General features: G+C 33.1%; 1 protein-coding gene, 1 long non-coding RNA gene and 1 pseudogene across 3 annotated transcripts; 2 read left to right on the top strand and 1 right to left on the bottom strand.

Moving 5' to 3' along the window:
• On the top strand, positions 1-7598 carry LOC108663592 (putative disease resistance protein RGA1; annotated as a pseudogene).
• On the bottom strand, positions 2460-4350 carry LOC148760297 (uncharacterized). Its single transcript, XR_016023113.1, has 3 exons — positions 4240-4350; positions 3511-3584; positions 2460-2640 (listed from the first exon to the last, which is right to left on the bottom strand). It is a non-coding gene; the product is annotated as an uncharacterized LOC148760297 (long non-coding RNA).
• Positions 7599-8082: 484 nt separating the features above from the next.
• Positions 8083-12292, top strand: LOC18586458 (putative protein S-acyltransferase 15). Of its 2 annotated transcripts, none has more exons than XM_018129234.2 (7): positions 8083-8460; positions 9927-10010; positions 10113-10214; positions 10294-10365; positions 11403-11501; positions 11587-11682; positions 11800-12292. In XM_018129234.2, the coding sequence occupies exons 1-7, from the start codon at positions 8185-8187 to the stop codon at positions 11890-11892; spliced, it is 822 nt and encodes a 273-aa protein (XP_017984723.2). In that variant the 5' UTR covers positions 8083-8184; the 3' UTR covers positions 11893-12292. The 2 variants fall into 2 exon arrangements, with proteins under 2 accessions (XP_017984723.2, XP_017984722.2); XM_018129233.2 differs by having other exon boundaries at positions 8090-8460; positions 9918-10010.
• Positions 12293-21102: the final 8810 nt, after the last annotated feature.

Here is a 21102-nt window from a genome sequence, read left to right as displayed (position 1 = left end):
ACTAAAAATATAATACAATTCAAAGGTTTAATTGCAAGTTAATTAATGGTGGTTTGAAAATTGAAACTGGTTCTATGCACTAGTAAAAGTCCTTGTGGCAAACTACGCCTAAGCTACCTTTAGGCAATATATCTCACCTGGGCTGAGGAAGACCCACCCCTTAAGCCCAGAAGCTAAAAATATTCTACCTCTGGCTAGAAGCCTCAGCCCAAGAAACACATTAACCTTGAGCTTTAACAGATTGTTACTCCAAGAAGATTGAGTCTGGAACTAAAGAAAACCATTGTGTTGGGTTCCTGAGTTGAGCTGAAAGTAGTAGATTGGCTCCCATCTTAACGCTCTCTCTTCTTTTCTTCTTACTTGGCTTTCCCAATGACATCTTTTATCATTCATAAGTTAGCATCTTCTTCATGCTTTTGGCTTTAGGAAACATATTTCCTCCACCTTAAGGAATGAATGGATGCATCTCCATTGTCATCAAGGAAGGTATCGTTCGCTATGTACGTCCTCTTCTCCATCTATATATATTGGCAATGGTACGTGATCATGATTCACAAGTCAAAAGATTTTCCTTCTTTCAAAAGCTCTTACAATTATCTTTCCAGAGAAAAAAAAAATGGCTAAAGGAGTTTTGTTTGACATTGCTGAAAAAGTCCTGGAGCATCTGGGATCTTCAGCTCTCTAAGAGCTTAGCTTGGCTAGTAATGTAAAAGCTGAACTTACCAAGCTCGAAGAAATTGTTTCCATTATCAAAGCTGTCCTTCTCGATGCGGAGGACCAACACAACAGCAACAACCAAGGGGTCAAAGTCTGGCTCAAGTAGCTCAAAGATGCAGTTTATGATGTGGACGACTTGCTGGACGATTTCTCCACTGAAGTTTTACGGCGAAAGACAATGAAGGGGAATGAAATGTCAAAAAAGGTGCGCATTTTCTTCTCGAAATCAAACCAACTCTCATATCGTCTCAAGCTGGGTCATAGAGTTAAAGCTTTAAGTGGAAAACTAGAAGCAATTTCAGCTAATAGAATCAAGTTCGGATTTAATGAGCGCCTTGTAGAGTCACAAATTCAAAGTAGTGAAAGAGAGCAAACGCATTCCTTTGTACGCTTAGAGGAAGTGATTGGAAGAGATGGTGATAAAAATGCAATTATAGAATTGCTACTGGAAATCAACTCTGAAGAAAGTATTAGAGTTGTCCCCATTGTTGGGATTGGAGGATTAGGAAAAACTACATTAGCTCAAATGGCGTTTAATGATGAAAAGTTAGAGCACATTTTGAGCTAAAAATATGGGTATGTGTGTCAGATAGGTTTGAAGTTAAAATAGCTGTGGAAAAAATACTAGAGGCTGCAGCTCAAAAGAAAGTTCAACAAAATTGTCAATTGGAAACATTGCAAAATGACCTCCGAAAGGAAATTGATGGAAAGAAATATTTGCTTGTCCTAGATGATGTGTGGAATGAGGATGCACAGAAGTGGTCTATGGTGAAAAATCTGTTAATGGGGGGAGCTAGAGGAAGTAGGATTATTGTAACTACAAGGAGTGAATTGGTTGGAAGAGTTACAGGCACAATTTCACCATACTTTCTAAAAGGTCTATCAGAAAGTCAATCTTTGTCCTTATTTAAGCAAATAAAATTTGAAAAACAAATCCAAACTTCCAATTTTCTTGACCTAGAGTTAGAAACAATTGGAGAAAAGATTGTGAAATACTGTGCAGGGGTTCCTTGAGCAATTAGGTCCATTGGAAGCTTTTTATGCCTTGAAAGAACCAAATCAAAGTGGTCACGTGTGCTTGAAAATATAACTCAACAAGGAACTGGTATTAAGCCAATTTTAAGGTTGAGTTATGATCATCTTCCATCACATTTGAAGCAATGCTTTGCTTATTGTTCCATATTTCCAAAGGATTATAGAATCAGTAAGCATGCTTTGATAAACCTTTGGATGGCACAAGGATTTATTCAGTCACCAAACAAAGGCCAATCTCTAGAGAATGTTGGTCATGATTACTTCATGAATTTTGTCACGACCCGGAACTCCCCATCGGGCCCGTGACAACCGCCGTGAGGCCTCGACAGACATTCTTCACCCCGAATGTCGATTGAAACCTCGCAAGGCTTAGCATCAACTTTCGCATCTCCCCGGTGAGCAACAGTTATTAAATCTCGCATTTCAAAAAAATCATAAGTCATTTTTAAATAAGAACAATAAAATATTATTTTCTGGCTCACAGGGGTATTTTCGTAATTTTTCGTCAAAAATCTCAAAACTTGCTAAAAATGTAGTAGGTAAGCAGAAAATATATATTTAATGATTTAAAAACAATTAAGTATCTAAAACGTTCATTTGAAAGCAAATTGTTGACAACTAGTACTATTCAAAAATAATAAATAAAATATTCTATTTTCTCATAAAATAAATTTTTATAGAAATATTCGTAAATAATTTTTCGCACATGAAAGTAAAGTAAAAATTGTATGAATAGAAATACAGATAACCAAAATATAAGTTTTGATCTGCAATGACACGTGGGCTCCAATTGACCAAGAGGATGTAAGACTGTGAACTCTTACTTTCTATAATGCAGTTCCGAGCTTAGTTCTCGTCTTACTCGACTATCTACAAACTGTCTTGAGCCTAAAAAATATATAGGAAGAAGGGGTGAGATTTTATAATCCTAGTGAGTAAACAGATACCATCTAAAGTATCTAAAGCCGAGTAAATAGAGACAATTAAAATAAGTCATCATACTGTAATTTCATTACCTTTCAGTTCATTTCAACCAAATAAATCCAATCCATATAAATCGAGTAATCAACTTGGCTTATGAATTTCTTAAAACTTTGGCTCGTGTCAAAACTCATACTCGGTGATACCTTGCGTATGGCATCCAACCGAGTCCGCTAAGGCTGTTAAAATTTTGTATACACTTAAAATATATTTTTAGTTTGAGAAAAATACAGCCGTTCCTTGGCGTTGGCTGAGTTCCCCTTCACGTGGTGGTTTGGCGTGAAGTGAACCCTAAGCTTTACCCCAAGAGATACCCTACGAGCCTCTCCGTTCGAGGTAATAATATAATAGAGTTTACCGTGCCCCTCTAATAGGCTGGTCCACGGAACTCCCTCTGCAGTAAATAATTAATATATACTCCATCAATTCAATAAAATTCATTCTAGCATGGCATGACAATTTATCGCAATCTAACCTCTCAAGGCTGAATACACAATACAAATAATTCTGACACCAAAATCAGTTTAGCCATTCATGCTCATATATTGTCATAAGCCATTCAATTTAAAACCATAAATTTACAACATAAGCAGGCAGTCTCCAATTACTCTATTTTCAAAACCAATATTCGATTTTTCAGAAAATTTATAAAATCATTTTATAAAATCACAATTTCTCTTAAAACATAGCAATTTACCATTTAAACCCATTTTCCATAAAATCACACAGTTGTATAAAACTACTCTAGATAATTAAGACGATAATAAGTTCACTCACAGTATTAGGAGTAGAAATACTCCTATCTTCCGCCCTCGGGTGTAGTCTCTTACCCGAAACAATTGACTCACCACCTATCCATAATCCATGATACAAAATTCAATAAATTGTGTCAATTTATCATAAATTATTTCAGGCTCTTATCCATGCGTATGCACTAGATAGGATTTGAAATGTCTAGACAATCGCTTAATTACGGTGTCCGACCTAACTCGCCTATACACGGTGTAAATTCCTAAAATCCCCAATTCGACTCCAATTCCATCCATTTCAATTTCAATTATCCAATTATATCCACAATACCTCAATGACTGTGAATTTCATCCAATTTATCAGTCCGGACTATAAATTACGCTTTTACCCCTAGTGGGTAAAAATTTCAATTTATTGCACCGAAATTCCCATTTAATTTCCAACCTCATAATTCATCATTTTTCCACCCAATTCTCTTAAAATAAAGTCAACCTCATCCTCACATACCATTGGCTAGATTCGGCCTAGGGAAATTCATGGAGAAGATAAATATTTTTCTTCTTGTTTTACTCATAAACATGCTACACTAACACTAAACACTAACATAGCTTAAAATCAAATTTATCTAGCAACTTTCTCTCTCTAAACCCATATGACCAGAATTAAAAACATCCTCAAATCACATGATTCAACCATGAAAAATGATGGGAAATGCATGGGAAAGGTAAAGCACAAGACAAATTTAAGAAATGTTACCTTTTCTTCACTTGATTTTTGAATTTCCACCTATTTTCCCTTTAAATTTCTTGGCTAGGGTTTTATTTTCTCCTTTCTCTCTCTTGTTTCTTGCTTGGCCGAATGTTGAAGAAGAAGAATGGGTGGGCTGATTTTTTTTATACTTTTTTAATTAGTTTAATGAAATAATATTATTTTATTCATATTTTGAATATTTTATTAATTCATTTTTTTTCTAGCCATCCACTTGTCCTACTTTTTCCACCATGCATTCCCTTTGACTTATCCAAGTCTTAAGTGAAATTTTCAGATTTTTCCAAAGTCTTGGTGGAGCAAATTCTTCAAAATTACACTTTTGCCCCCGAACTTTTAAAAAATTACATTTTTACCCCAAAAATTGAAAATTTTCCATAATGCATAATTTTCACTCCTCATACTCATTTCACACTCCAAATAATTAAATTTGATCAAAATCCTTTCAAAAATTAAATTTTCGATTTCGGATGGCAAAATTACCATTTTACCCTTTTACTCCAAATTATATTGAAATTAAAAATTTTCACTTCTAAACTTCAAATCTTACTCCAATAAGTCAAATGGGGCCAAAAATCTTTTCTAAAAATTCTTATTTTGTCCTCAGGTGGCAAATGACCATTTTGCCCTTGGATAGCGAAAATTTCGATTTGACTCCAATTTGATCCTTGAACTCTGAATCACCATATTAAACCATTCTGGGACTTTAAAATTCTTAATTTCATCGTAAATTCTCTATTTGATCTAGTTTGAGGTTTAACTCAACTTTGTTGTACCTTTAGATACAATACCGACTTTTGTAAATTTTTTTCGGGACTCTTTTAGCATGCAAACATGCTATCCATCACATGTATGTCATGACAAATATTTTTATAGAGTCGGGCTTGTCATCTTCTCCCCCACTTGGATCAACCATATGATCCTTCTTCATGATTGATTTCGACATCCGACTAAATATTAATATTTTAAAAAAAATTTTATCTTGTCTCCGTGATACGTGAAATACCTTATTATGCCTCACTTGACTTCTGAATCGCCTTTTATCTCACAAATTCTCCTCCGATAAAATTATTATTATTTTATTGTTATTTTCTCACTTGCAAAATATTTTATCCTAAACTACTCTTTTCGTCTTTTATCACTTTTAAACATTTTAATTGACCTCAATTTGCATTCAATCAACTTTATTTATCACCATATCAAAGTATGGGGTATTTCAAATTTGCTTTGGAGATCTTTCTTTCAAGAGGCAGAAAAAGATTATTTTGGCAATATAGTAAGTTGCAAGATGCATGATCTGATGCATGATCTTGCCAAATCCGTTGCTGGAAGTGAGTGCTTTTATGTTACAAATTTAGATGTAGAAAATTTAAATGAAAGTACACGTCATGTGTCATTTGGTGAAAAAATAGATTTTTTGCAGAAGATTTCAAGTGTCTCACCCAGAGTAAATAAGATAAGAACATTTTTTCAGCCATTTACCTTTAAAGGAATTGAGTTGAGATACTCTTCACTTTCAGTGCCATTGAACTTAAATGAAAATGAGTCTAGTAGAGATAAACTTATAAGAAGCTTTAAATGTTTATGAATGTTGGATTTAAGATGTTCAAGATTTGAAAAGGTGCCACATTCTATTTGTAGATTAAAACATCTACGTTATCTTGATCTTTCTATGAACGATTATATTAGGAAAGTACCTAATTTTGTGACAAGGCTACATAATTTGCAAACACTAGATCTCAGCTCTTGTATAAATCTCGAGGAATTGCCAAGAGATATTGGAAACATGGTGAGGCTTAGGCATCTTGAAATTGACAAATGTAATAGGTTGAGATATATGCCATGTGGACTGGGGCAATTGACTTGTCTTACATCGTTACCAATGTTCAAAATAAGCAAGAGAGATCGGCATGTTGGGGGGCTAAGTGAATTGAATAGGCTGAATAACTTGGGAGGACAGCTTTCAATTGAAAGTTTAACAAATGCCACTCTAGAAAGCGGGACTGCCTACTTGGAAGAAAAGTTGTATCTGGAGTCGTTATTTTTATCGTGGTCGTGGGATGAATACAGTAGCCAATGGGATGAAGAAGAGGTGTTGGAGAGCCTACGACCACATCCAAATCTCAAGGAGCCACAGGTGTGGATGTTTCACGGAGCCAAGTTTTCGAATTGGTTGTCTTCCATCACAAAATTAGTCCAAATTCATTTAAATTTTTGTAAGAAACTCCGAAATCTACCTCCTATGGATGATCTCCCCTCTCTAAAGGATCTTGACCTTGATGGTTTGGATGCTTTAGAACACGTGTCAGATATAGAAATAGACACGTTGACAGCAACGACGTTCTTCCCATCCTTAAAATTTCTAAAGATTTCCCGGTGTCCCAATCTCAAGGGATGGTGGAGGAGGAGGAAGGAAGATGATGAGGATGATGAAGAATCAACTAAAGCATCAACTACAGAGCTGCTGCCTCACTTTCCTTGCTTTTCCACATTAACAATTTGGGGATGTCCTAATCTAACCTCCCTTCCATTGTTTCCAACTCTCAATGACGAGTTGAGCTTGAGGATTACCAGTGGAAGGCTATTGCAGCAGACAACGATGATGAGAACCAAGGGGAAGATAACATCAGCTGCAACAACATCATCATCGACTACTCTTCCTCTCTCCAATTTGAAGTCTCTGAGGTTAAGTGGGATGGAGAATGTAGAATCTGTGTTAAAGGAATTTTTACAAAATTGCTGCTGTACTAGTCTTGAGTCTCTAGAGATTGAGTGTTGTCCTGAGTTGACATCGTTGCAGACAGAAGTGCATGCCTTCACCTCTTTACAAAAGTTGATGATTTATGAATGTCGCAATTTGATGGCTTTGCCTAACTGGATACCCAATCTCACTTCCCTCCAAGAGTTGGCCATTGAAAGCTGCGACAAATTACAATCATTGCCAGAAGGGATGAGTCGACTCACCAATCTACGCCTTCTTCGAATCTATGATTGTTCCCATTTGAGTGAAAGATGCAAAAGGGACATCGGTGCCGATTGGGCTGAGATTTCTCACGTCTCAGATATTCGCATTGATACAAATTGAGATCCCAAGGACGTTGTCTGCTGCTTTGCCTAATTTGATGAAAATTGAAGTAACTTTCTTACAATCCTCTCCTCTCTTATTAATGCTTTATTTTTCATTTTGTTGAATAAGTGATGCATTTTAGTCTCATCGTTTCCCTCATCTTTTCAAGAAGCAAGACTGGATAGTGATTCACTTTTATGCTTTTTCAACTCATCATCTCACCGTTAGATTCAATTTCTTAGAATCTGGGCCACAGAAAAATGCGAAGCCTTTGATTTTTTATTCTGCCGCTTAGTTTTACAAGTCTGTTCTTTTTGTTCTTCACATTATTAATTCTTCATTTTCTTTACTCTTTACTTTTTTTAAAAAATAAAATTTAACATTATTAATTCCTTGAAATGGCATAAAATGCAGATAAAACAATATATCAATATAGCCCAATCTCTACATTTTTTAACAAATTAATGTATTATTGATTAAATATGTAGTATTTTTATACCAACTTAATCACTGTTTATTGAAAAGGTTAAATTTGTTATAATTTTTAATTAATAAATGCTTATTTAAATAAAAATTATGTCTCGTTTAAATTATTTGCGATGCGTTATCTATTGAACAAGTAATATCATCAATCCATTAATTTTGATTCTTAATATCTTTTTTTATAATTGTTTTTTCTAATAAAAAATTTCACAAAATTCATCTTTTTGAAGTCCAACACAGACTGTCAGTTATCAACGGCCCAAAAATTATAACCCAAAACTTTGATTAGGAGCCCAAGATTCTTTTGACGACATTCAAAAGTAAAACTCTCATGTCTACCAGCCCTCTTCCTCTTCTTCTGATCAACCCAAGAATTCTACAAAATGAAGTACCAAAAATTCCTCTCAATTCCAATCTGTGCTGTGTTTTTCTTGATCGGTTTTGTTTATTATATCACAGTTTTCATTTTCATTGAAGATTGGGTTGGTTTGCAGAGCTCAGCTGGATTTTTAAATGCCACGATCTTCACTTTCTTGGCTTCTCTCTGTCTCTTCTCTTTTTCTGTAGGCGTTCTTACTGACCCAGGTTATGTTCCTTCTTCTTATCTCCCTGATGTTGAAGATAGTTCTTCTGTCTCAGATGAAGAACCCAAGAAAAATGTAAGGTCTTTTTTTTTTTTTTTTCTAAATGTATTAGATCAACATTTTCAAGGAAAGTTGAATTTTTTGTGTTTTGAGATATGATGTGATTTGGGTTTTCTACATTCACTAGAAAGCTTTTAGAGAATTGGACTGAAATGTTAGGTATTAACTGTTAGATGCTTGTGAATTTTGAAGGACAGGCTTAGGAACTGTTTAGTTTTTGGAGAATACTGTTCATTTACCATCTCAAAATTTTACTCGAGATATGTTCTATAAAATAAGGTAATTGAAGGAGCTTTTACTTTTATGACAATTATAAAAATTTCAAGCATATGTGTTTTATTCCAATTTGGATCTTTTGGACATGAAAGACGAAATTAAGACTCCATATGATTGATGCTTTTGCTCTTTGTTTTCTTCTTTTTGCAAAAAATGAATAGAAAAGAAGAAGCAAAATGAATAGAAAATAAAAAAAATAAACAAAAAGCAATGAGCAAAAACATCAACCAAATGCAACCTAACTATTTCCAATGGCTTTTGGTTGGAGCTTAACAGGGTTGGCACTTATCATTTCTTGGGTTTAAATTGTTTTACCGATGACTTATATAATACAGTTGATAGCCACAGCATGAAAAGTCAATATTTGTTGTCTAGTCTTAAGTTTTGGCATGTGCAATATTCTAAATATTGCATTTTTTATGATTTAAGAATATGCTAAAGATTATGTATACAAGTTTTATAGTTGTCAGAAGCATGATATGACGTTAAAGCAATCAATATAGAATAGCTGAATTGAGGTTCAAAGAGGTTCTTCACAAACAATGATAATATGAGACCTGTGATATTGAGTAGTCAATCCAGCTGGCAGTTAGAGGGGTAGTTATGGAGATTGTCATTGGTGAAGAAAGTTTAGTACATGAGTGAAGAAAAGTTTAACCCAAGAGCTTATGAAGTGAAAGTAATCATGTTATAGATTTATCAAACATGGGAATAAGAAAGTAGAATGACATTGGAGGTAAGAATAACTAGTCTATATAATTATAACCAGCTGTTTCTATGAATTCAAAATTTCCCAATTTATATGGGTAGTCTTGGTCCATCAAGATGTATCTAGTTGATTCAGGACCCATTAGGATACGAGGCTAAACTTCTATGCTTTATCTGTAAACCCATTATTATTGAGAAAGACATTCATTTCGGAGTTAGTCAGTTTCATAACGAAACAGCATGGTTAAAGTTATACGAGTATACTGCTATCATATCCATGTCATGGAGTCCTTTTTATCTCAATGTCTAGTGAGATCGTGCTCACTGTTTTCTTTTCTTTTCCTTTTTTATTAAGGTTTTATGGAAGTTAATAACTAAAGGGCTATATGTTTTGTGTAGTAAGGGTTTTGTTGTTTTGATTTCAGTTATGCATTTTGCAAAGTGTATAACTTCATTTTGTATTCTGACTACATGGATGAATGATTTAGGGTGTACAGTTAAAATACTGTGACAAATGTGCTGCTTATAAGCCTCCCAGGGCTCATCACTGCCGGGTTTGCAGAAGATGCATACTAAGGATGGTAGGATGTATTTATTTTAGCAATTTTTATGTAAGAGTTTTTCTTTAACCATAAAATTTGCAAATATGGTTTCTAAAATTCTAATGCTCTAATTGGGTGCAGGACCATCATTGCCTGTGGATAAATAATTGTGTTGGTTATTGCAACTATAAAGCTTTCTTCAATCTTATACTTTATGCAACCATCGGTAGCATCCACTCCACGGTATGTATCATTGGTTTCTTGTCTTGTATTATTGCTACAAAGTTGCACCAAGTTTTGACATAAAATTTGTCATGCTTAGATAACCATAATAAGCTGTGCCTGTCAGAAGGACTGGAATTACAGCGGAAGAACTCCCCTCAAAATTTTTTATGTAAGTTGGTAGCTAATAATATGTAGTTGATTAGCTGCATCTGCGATTTTATTGTTTTTATGGCAATATATTTGGTCAAATGAATTATTTAAGCTAGAATTCTGGCTAATTGCCTGTCCCCTGTTTGTAAACTTGTAGAGAAGCTAGGTCTGGACAACTATGTCTACAGTAGCTGTTTCTGGCTAGCAGAATTGCTTTGTATTTTGTAAGTTTCGATGGTGAGGCAGAGTCCAAAGTAAATATAAAATCTAGTTGGCTACAGTTCTGTACCTTTTGTCTCTAGATTTTTGGTGTATTCTGGTTAAGACTCTCTAAACTATGTCAATCATATGTTGTTTTCCTCTTTTTCCTTGTCATCTTAAATCAAAATGTATACACTCTGACCCTTTTTTGTTTTTGTTTAACTTTATCAATTTTCTTATACTTAACCAATCTTTGTGCACACTTGTTTTCTACATATTAGGGGACATTTTTAAGTATTAAGCGAGACATGTACTTTTTAGGCTACCCTTGTTTTTTCTTCCCTACTATTGAAGGAGAACAACCCTAATCTGATGTCTAATGGCCAAATGGAACTAGATGGCTATTCTTAGTTGGATTTATTTAATCCTGGTGGTTGCTTTGAGAGTCCTGCGTTGTAAATTCTCTTCTTCGCTAGTCTAGAATATATAAATTTGATTTATTCTTGGACTACCTTCTTTCTTTTTGGATAGAAAAATTGAAACTGGAGTTTTAACTCTACTAGATTTAAATTAAAATTTCAGCTTCTGTAGTGGCTTCTGAGTTTGTTATTTCATCAATTTACCAAATTGAATTCCAGGAGTCTGCTCACTTAGTGTTTGACCTGCTTAAGTCAGGAAACTTTATGTCAATAAGTCCTGGCTCCTTTGAAGTATGACTGAAGAGACTCATCTTTCCTTTAATTCCTGCTTCTCGCCAACCTGTCCTCCCACCCCCACCCCCCCTCCCACTCTTTTTTTTTTCCCTGTCCCTGCAATCCAGATATTATTAAATTCTGAGGGTGGTATGTTTTGTAGGTTGCTTGTGGAGCAATGATGCTTGCATTATCTGCAACACTTGGGACTCTCTTAGGTTGGCATATCTACCTGATAACTCACAACATGACAACCATAGAGGTGAATTGATTTTTACAGTTGGATGCATGTCTTGGATTACTCCTGTATAGTTGTTTAAATCACCCTGAAATTATCCGTTTGCCAGTATTATGAAGGAATACGAGCTGCATGGTTGGCTAAGAAATCTGGGCTGAGCTATCGTCATCCATTTGATCTTAGTGTTTACAAAAATACTACCTTGGTACTTCTCCCTTCTTATCTGTCTTGGCCGTGTGTGTGTGTCCTTCTTCTTTATTTTCTTCATAATATATTGTACCTGTAAGCTATTAGTACGTGATTTTATCTGCCTCTTAATCAGGTATTGGGTCCCAACATGCTGAGATGGTTATGGCCGGCATCAATTAGTTATCTGAAAGATGGAGTTAGCTTCCCTACTTCACGTGACATTTGATAGATATTTTCCAAATCCACCCAGGTCGTTGCAGGATTAGTGGCATTCCATGCTTGTTATTACACGGTGAAGATTTTGCATTGTGTTCATATTATCACATTGTTTCAAGAGGAGAAAGGATAGGTTGAGTGAGTTGTTGGCCTAAGTAGGAGAGAAGTGGCCAACCAGAGATCCACACAGTGACATGTGTGCTTTGTTTAGCCTGATAATACTAGCTTGTTTTATTAGTTCCTTTTTTGAAATTATTTTCTACTCCCTTTATAAAGGAATTTTGTACAGTAAATATTGTAACATAATACAGTAGGCAGTTGATATGGGCTACAAGGTGCAAGTAATTTGTGTAATTAACATGAAATGTGTAAATGTTTTGACTTCAATCTCACATTCAAGTTTATTAACACTTTTACCCTTGTTCCAAAAATTGATAGCAGTATTCTTTTTGGACATATGTGAAAGAGTCCTCTATCATCTCATAAACCTCAAGTTCTCAAGCTTAACCGTTGAGGTGTAAATGTCCACAACATTGTCTCCACCCAAAAAAAATTTCCTGAATCCAATTGCCTTGAGATGATTTATTGAGTTATGATTATTAATTATGTCCCAATCACAAAATCTAACATGGTTCACCATCTGGACTGTTACATGCAGTAAGGTCGAAAACCCTAATGCATAGGGATAAGGAAGATGAAAGATGAGCAAATCCAATTGGAAAAAATAAATGATCTTAACCTGGAACAACTTGAGCAATAGTAATTATGTTAGAAAAGCTCAATCAAACTCCAACAACTTGACTCAATGTATCTAATAATGGACATGAACAATAGTAATTATCACATATGGCATAAGTTAGACAACACATAACTTGTTACAACTCCAATAGCCATTGAGCTCCTTCTTCAATGTTTGAGATGTGGTTGGGACAGTTTCCTGGATTTGTGGTTGGGGCATTTGCAAAATATAACCTCTAAGACTTAAAAGTCAAATATTCAAATGAGATATTTTTTATTGAAATTTAAAAAAAAAATTTAAAATTTTATTCTTCTAGTTTTTTGAGATGTAAAATTTCTAATTAAACTTTTACAATCAAATTCTTCTAATATTTCTTTTATTATCAAGTAGATATTATAAATTGAAAAAAAAATAATTGGTTTTATATATAGAAAAAAAGTTGTTCAAAATCATTAAATATTGAGCGAAAATAGAAAAAATATGTGAGAAAAAAATAATTGTTGAAAATCATTAAATACATATTATCGTTAATTGATTGGAAAAAAAGTTGAGAATTAATAGCATTATAGGAATTGAGAATAATAAAAAATTGATATTTATTAAGCACATAATTAGAAAAATGAGAAAATATATTATTTTATTAATTATCTTTAACTTTTACTTATTTTTAATAAAATATGAGATAATTAATTAAGAATTAATAGGAATGTGGAAGTAAGAGAAAATAAATATTTATTAGGCAAGTAAATATTTTATTAATTATGTTAATTTTTTATATAATTAATCATATTATTATTACAAAAATATATAACCTCTTCAAATATGAAGCCTAAAGCCCTTGCTTAGATGGCTTTACCCAAGAATCGGCTCTGGCAAGATTGATGCCTAGTGAGAGAGGGAATGGAGGCTAGTAGGACCCCCGACTCTAAAAAATTTTAAAATTTCATAATATACTATTGTTTTTTTAAAAAGCTTTTATAATTTTGTCCTTACAATAATTTGTTTTTGGTAAGATACCTTTACAACAATTATTCAACAACTAATTTAAGTGGATTTAGAAACAAAAGTAAAACCTATTGCAGCATGCTTTTTTGCTATGAAACTCATTAAGAACGAGTTTCATAATAAAATGTCAGATAATTTTCTTAAATAGTCATTTATCATTTTCATTCAGAAAGAAATCATTTGAAGTTTTGATATTGATTTAGCGATAGATGTCTTTAACTCTATAAAAAATCATCGAACTCAATTAAAATGTTTAATCTTAGTATACAATAGTTGTTAAAAAATGTCTTTATTTTGTAGTTAATATGTAATTGGAGTTATTTATGTAATTTTTATATAAATTTTGTTCATTTAAATTCTCTTATATTTTTGTCAAACATTAAACTTTTAGTATAACTATTTTATAGACAGTATCTTCTCCTCCAAATGTAAAATCTTGACTCCAATATAAAGAATGACCAGTAAAATACAAACCTAGATAATTAGACTACTCACTATTGAATCAGACCACATGAAGCTAACCATTCATTGGTAACTCTTCCCTGTTCTTAGAGAGCATTAAGAATTCAGATGTTCAAAATAGAATCTTTGCTATTAACAAATCAGGGTGATTCACACGTGGAATGCATATTATTCAGGTATAGGAGGCTTGACTTGAAGAAAGCGAAGGACATTTTCAGGAAGATTCATCCTGGAAAATCCTTGGAAGGATATGACTGCGTCAAGATTCCAATATCAGATACCATTTGCTTTCAACTATTAGTAAACAATACATTAACAGTCAATAGGTTGTGCAGTCACTTTCTGTCTGCAAAATGTTGCTTTAGTCCACTCAAATAATTTCCTGGTACTGTATATCCAACTTTATTCTAGTCAACCATGATCGTCCTTTCGCGTGATTGGCATGGAGAAGTTTTAGTTGAATCCAGTTCATCCTCAACGCTGGGATAGTGCTTGCTAGCCGCCATGAACTGGTGCAAGTTGCTATCTTGATTGGTGATGTAAGTGAAATCTAGTGGACATTTGCTACATCTGCATGAGTTTTGCTTGTCAACACGTGAAACATTTCTGGTACTGCTGTTAATTATTTTGGTTAGTTTACTTTGTAATTAAAGCAAATCAACATTAATTGAGATGACTAACATGGGCTACTCAAGTAATCTATAAAAAGATTCAAAATGGTTGGCCACTTCCTTTATCAGAATCTCAAGATGGTAACTAATTAATCTCCCTTGGATTATAATTTTCTCAATGAAGTTTGTCCTTCTCCTTCATGCCATCAAGTGTAAAAAATTTTGTGCTCCACTCTCCTTCAATAATTCACTTAACTCAAGATTTTTACTATCAAGATTTTTTTTTTCATTTTATAGTTTGCCCAGATATCAACCTTTTTACTCACAATAAATTGTCTTTTGCCTTCATCAAAATTATCTTGCTGCATCTCTACTTGCTTCTGCCATTACTTGATAGCATGCTTTGTCTCCTTAAGTTTGAACCGTATGCCAACTATTTTTTACCCTCTTTTCTTTGATGCCTTCCAAGCTTCAAGAAACATATCTGAAAAACTCCCTTCCTCTAACTAGTGATTGAAGAAATGAAAAGGTCTCGATCCCCGATTCACTACCTTTTCTCCTAACAAAACTGGGTTATAGTCCAATAGAGAACTAGGTAGGCATTTTACAACAGATTCTTATTTTTTCTCCGAAGACATTCACCAGTAAAAATTTGTCTAATCTGCTAACTGAAAGATCAATTTTGTTGCAACACCAAGTGAATTTACCACCCACCATTGGAAGGTTAATCAACTCCAAACTATCCACGAACTCCCCATACTAGGAGAATGCCTTACTATTCACGTGGCTTCCAACCTTGTCTTCACTATTCTTGACCAAATTAAAATCAGGCCCCTAAACACCATTAAACAAAACTGTTTCTAAAGATACCATCAAGCTCCTTCCATAACCATTGCTTGTTGCCATAATCATTTGGGCCATATATAGTTCCAAATCCACACCTTAAATTCATATGACTAAGAAAGCCAATAGGTAGATTATAACTTTTACACACCATGCAAGATTTAACAGCAAAAAAATGTGTCCTTCTAAATAGTGATAAGCCCACCTACTGCTTCATACGGACTTGAAAATGTTCCTCAAATTCCATCGTTATTCGTTTTCTTGCATCGCCTTATAGTCTTTGTCCTCCACAAATGGCATTTTAATTTCCTATAGGAGGAGCAAGTTAGGCTTGACCTTAACCACAAAGATTTTTTACCACCCTTTTTTCTCCTTTTCCCCTAAGTCTCGTATATTTCATGTTAAAATGTTTATAAGAAAATAAAATACACCCCAAAATCACAAATTGAAGATGAAGACACTCAAGCTAACAGCTCGTTTTTGTCTGTTTTCCTTAAAGGCCTAACGTGGGTTCTTTCCTTCTTCAAACACTAATACTAAGTCCTCACTCACCTCCCAAGTGACAGCAGCCTCCTTCAATATGCGTGAAACTCCAAGTTTGACTTAAAGTTAGAAACGTAATTTAGTTTGGTGAGTTATTGAATTAATGTTTCTATACGAGATTCTTGGACTTTTACAACTTAGAAAATGCATGCTTTCATAAACGAATAAGTTTACTAGAAAGGAGGGACCTAGAAAGTGTCAAAAGGCTTTATTTTAAATTTAAAAACTATATTATGGACAAAAAGTATGGATACATGTTCATGAGATATCGGCACTTGAAATCCAAAAATGATCCTAATGAATAAGTATCAATATTTGTTAATGAGTAATCAAAAAAGAAAAGTATTGATATTTACATTATGAATTTGAAAAATAAAAGAAAAATAGACTTTTCACAATTGTTTTAAAGCCCTAAACCTCAAGAAACTTTCCTTAAATGGTTTAAACACTTTCTCTCAATACTCTCAGTCTATGTTTCTCTCTGATCCCTCTACACTCCCTCTCATCTTTCTAAATCATTTTCAAGCATTTATAAACTCATATTTGAGTTCTGATTTTCGTTTTAAAAACTCCTAGAGGTAAGGTTTCGTTATCTTAAACATCTAATTTTTAGGTTTTGATTTCAAAAATTTTGATTTACTTAAAATTCGTTTCTCTTTTGAAAGTTTAGTTTTTTTATTGGGTTTACACAAAATCGTATCATATTTGCCAACTCGTGGCTATGTCACCATATACTATACAATTTACATGCATATCCCATAACCCACAATATATATGCACAAGACCAAATGGCCAAAATAACCAGATGATCAGCGGAGTGACTCCAAATGAGGAGATAACTACCGAATGTCATGGTCTCGAATTTACCAAAGATGTACTTGGATTCCTTCAAGAGTATCTAAGATCTAACTACCTCTGGATCTAGAAATGGGGAATTTAAAATAGTGGGTATAACTTAGTGAAGTATGTTTGAGGGGAACAAGTAATAAGCGAAAGAGAGTTTATAAACAATGCTCTTCTTCTTTGAAACCATTCAGTTTTGCTCACAAGTCAAATCCATGATGCAATGTCAATATTTCACTCTTAAACAATTATATCAATTGAAAAACATCCTTTCTTTACTCAGTGAGGTGATCAATACTAGTGGGAAAATGTTTTCATGAACAAACCAGCTATAACCATCATTCATCCAAAAACAGAACATAAGTAGTGATACTTTTACGAAATGTATTGATACATTTGGTCCAAAATACCCTAGTAACTTATCCTAATGAACAAATATTGATACATTTTCAGAGGTATTGATACTTCATTTAAAATTTACAGATTTTCTGAAATTTTTGATTGTTAAACCCGTTTATATCATTCCATTCAAAAACTCAACCTTGTCAACACTTTTTTCAACACCTTAATCTTAATTAACACATTTCTACACTTATAAACTCAATCATACTTATCAATCATCACAATCATCAAGAAAACACTTCCAAACTTGCTATTTCACTTAGGATTCACAACATCAGAATGTCGGATTACACTTAAACAATTTCTATACCTTTCTATGGGACTTACTAACCATGGGATAATGATATTTCCTCTTCACTATCAAGGGAATTGAGCTACTCCATGGGACGCTCAACCACAAAATAGTGATATTTTTTCCTCACTGTCTAGGGAATCTCAGCATTCCTAAACGCGAGATAGTGATATTTTCCCCTCACTATCAAAAGACACTGTATCACTATCCAGTGCATATAGCCACTGACCTCATATTATATTTAGCCTTAGCTACCATGTCATTCAATACACATGTCACAATCTCTCAACACATCATCATAACAGTAGCTCATAAGCTTACAACATAACAACATATCAACTCAATAACATATATAGCATCATAGTACGATACTTATAAGTTTTTAACACATCAAGTTCACGTGTTAGTCAAGAACACATACATCAGCATAGAGTATCAATACACAAGCTTGTTCCCTTGTACATTTTGAAAACATTTAAGCTTAATCATACTTGAAGCTTTTCGTGCATTTCGTGAAACTTTTAGAATGCATATCCACTCTGCCACCTACACTGTAGCTCAACCAACACAATAGCCAAACCAGCTAACCGGGCTCCCTAATTACAAGACTTTGGAGCTCCAATGCAATCTAGCATTAAACCAATGCACAACAATCAATATTTTTCTGATACCCATTTCCATCCATAATCCTTGTAGTGCATAATACACACATCTTGACTTTAGCTCAACCCAAAAACTTTTTCATTTACACAATTCACATTATTACTAACTCATTTCAACTTACACTTAGCTTGGTGAGCTTCCTCCAAGGCACTCAACTACACTTAGCTTGGTGAGCTTCCTCCAAGGCACTCAACTCAACAACCCTATCACTTAGGAGGAAAATCACATATCTCTTAGTGGAAACACAAATTCAAAAGAACCAATCGGTCAATGCACCTAGAAATGGGTAATACTTACTTTAATTTGCTCAATTTCAACTTGAATCCACCTCTAGACATATTTTGGAGTTAGATTGGGAGAGGGGAGTTGAGGGTGTCTAGAGTTGGAAAGAAAATAAAAGGACCGTTCAACTAGAGACCATTATATTTATTTTTGCACTATTACATGAAAATATCTATATATTTGTATAATGTATCGATACTTTTCACATATAATACTTCCCAAGGCATTCTTTCATATAAATATTGATACCTATTCTCGATGTATCGATACTTTTTCAATAGAACCTAATTTCTCCTAAGCTCACCAAGTAAATTACCATCTTAATCTCATTAAAAGTCAGGGGCATTACAAAATCACATTCTTGCATAAGTTTAAGTTAGGGATAGAGGTGATTTAAGGTAGAGCAAAAGATTTGTGCATCTTATATTTGGTAAAATAAAAAAGAACTTCAAAGTAGATACAAAGTCAAGATAAGATGTATCATATTTCAAAATATAATACTTCAACATTAGTGCTGATGAAGGGTTCTATCTCAATAAGACTCAAATTAAAAATTCACTCAAGTGGGAGAATTTACCAACTAAGTTAATTTCTCATCGATTGTACATATGATATCTAATATTAACATTTTACGAAGATGTTTGAATATAAGAGTATTTATTTACTCCATAAGATGAGTAAAAATATCAAAGTGTAATTATTAAAAATAATAAGCAAAAAAAGAAGAAGGCAACGAATTTGCTAGATCACACCAAACAAGTAATAATTTCCACAAATGTTAAAAAGTAAAACTAAAAAAAAAAGAATAAAAAAGGCAAAAGTAGAATGAGTAATATATAACAAAACTATTAATTAATTGTAGGGAGAAAACTCGTCTGTCTCTCTCTCTCTCTCTCTCTCTCTCTCTCTTTGTTCTCGTACATTGGATGGATAACGACAGGACATCTCCCAGTCTGTAGAGTGATCAGTTTCAATGTGTCATCTCTGTGCATGTTGTTTCTTTTTTTGATCTTGTCTATTTTGATTTTATATCAGGTTGAAATTAATGAAACATATTCACGATTGGTGAGGGCTTGATTTTTTTCCAAATCGATTTTGGACATGCATTCTTATCCATTCAGCTGACAGTCACCAACAATGCATGTGCTTGGATTTGGACATAACCCAGTAGTATAATTTTTTTTCGACAAAAAATAAAACATTCTTTTAATATATTGTGCTTGCATGTAGATTGGATCTCTGGTCATGTACATTATGTGCACATCTATGTTTTCCTTCTAAATTATATATAAAAATTGATCTCTTACCAACTCAAAAGGGGCTGTAATTCAGAGAGCCTATGTCTTGTCTCATATACAACAATGCTCTCTCCAACTATGCATTAATTGTTCTTTTGACTCGACACGATTGGTCAAGTAGGTAGATGTTCTAGCCTTTTAGGTGAAAAAGTAATTTATTTTATGTACCAAAACAAAAAGGAATTTTTTTTACTCAAATTTCCAAATGAAATTAATTTTGTAATAATATTAAATATTATGTTATGGGGAACGATTTAAAGACTCTGTAATAACATTTTTTTCAGGATTTGAATTTGGAATTTTCATAAAAATTTCAAATCTCGAATTTTAGCTATTACAGTGTCCCCTCGAGAATATAGAAATAATTTTTATGAGACAAATGGGTATTCATAAAAGGGAAAAAAAAAGATAGTACTTAATTTATCTTATTCCTTTTAAATACTAATAGTATATATTATAATACTACTACTAAGACTTTGCATTTAAACAAAAAAAGATAAAAAGCATTAATTCTTTAAAAGTGTTAATCTTTTGGGCATTAGAGTTCCAAGCAAAATTAAATGTAAAATTTTCAGAAATTATTTTTCTAATATCGATCAATTAATTTTTTTTATATTTAAAGATTTTAATTTCTCATAAAAAATAATCTTCTCTAATCTTATCTTTTGGTGCCGTGTATCTCAATATGTAAATTTAAAATTTTTAAGATATAATAATTTCAAATTCTTAATATTGAAATGTCTCGAGATTTAATTAATATGGATCGGAGCGCTTGCCGTAATTATGATCTAATTGTGTTGTTTTTTTGTTTTTACCTTTTGGTACGAATTTGTCAAATTATGTGACTAAATTTATCGTTTTCTAAGGACAAGAAGCACAGGGAGAAGCGGAAAATCAACGACGCAATTGTGTTCTCTCATGCGGTTAAAGAAGCACAGAATTGTTTGCTTAGGGAAATGTTTGCTACAGACAGTCAAGCTATATGATGTTTATTCTACCTTTTCATAATTTTTATTTTTAATTATTAAAATTTTTAAGATAAATGTTCAATTTAAAACTAATTGATAAATAGTAACTCACATAAATTAAATTTAATGAAAAAAGAATTGATTTATAATTATACCTAAACTTGTATTAAAAAGTTTAATTAAATGGTAAAGGAATTACAGTTATAAATTTACAAATTTTGAGCTTAATTTCTAAATTAAATTACTTAAATAATCCTTCAAAAGATTGG

Source organism: Theobroma cacao, chromosome 10 (genome assembly GCF_053813885.1).
Source record: "Theobroma cacao isolate CCN51 chromosome 10, ASM5381388v1, whole genome shotgun sequence".
Lineage (NCBI taxonomy): Eukaryota > Viridiplantae > Streptophyta > Magnoliopsida > Malvales > Malvaceae > Theobroma > Theobroma cacao.
The sequence above is the reverse complement of the archived record's forward strand: the minus strand, read 5'-3'. Positions and strand labels throughout refer to the sequence as shown.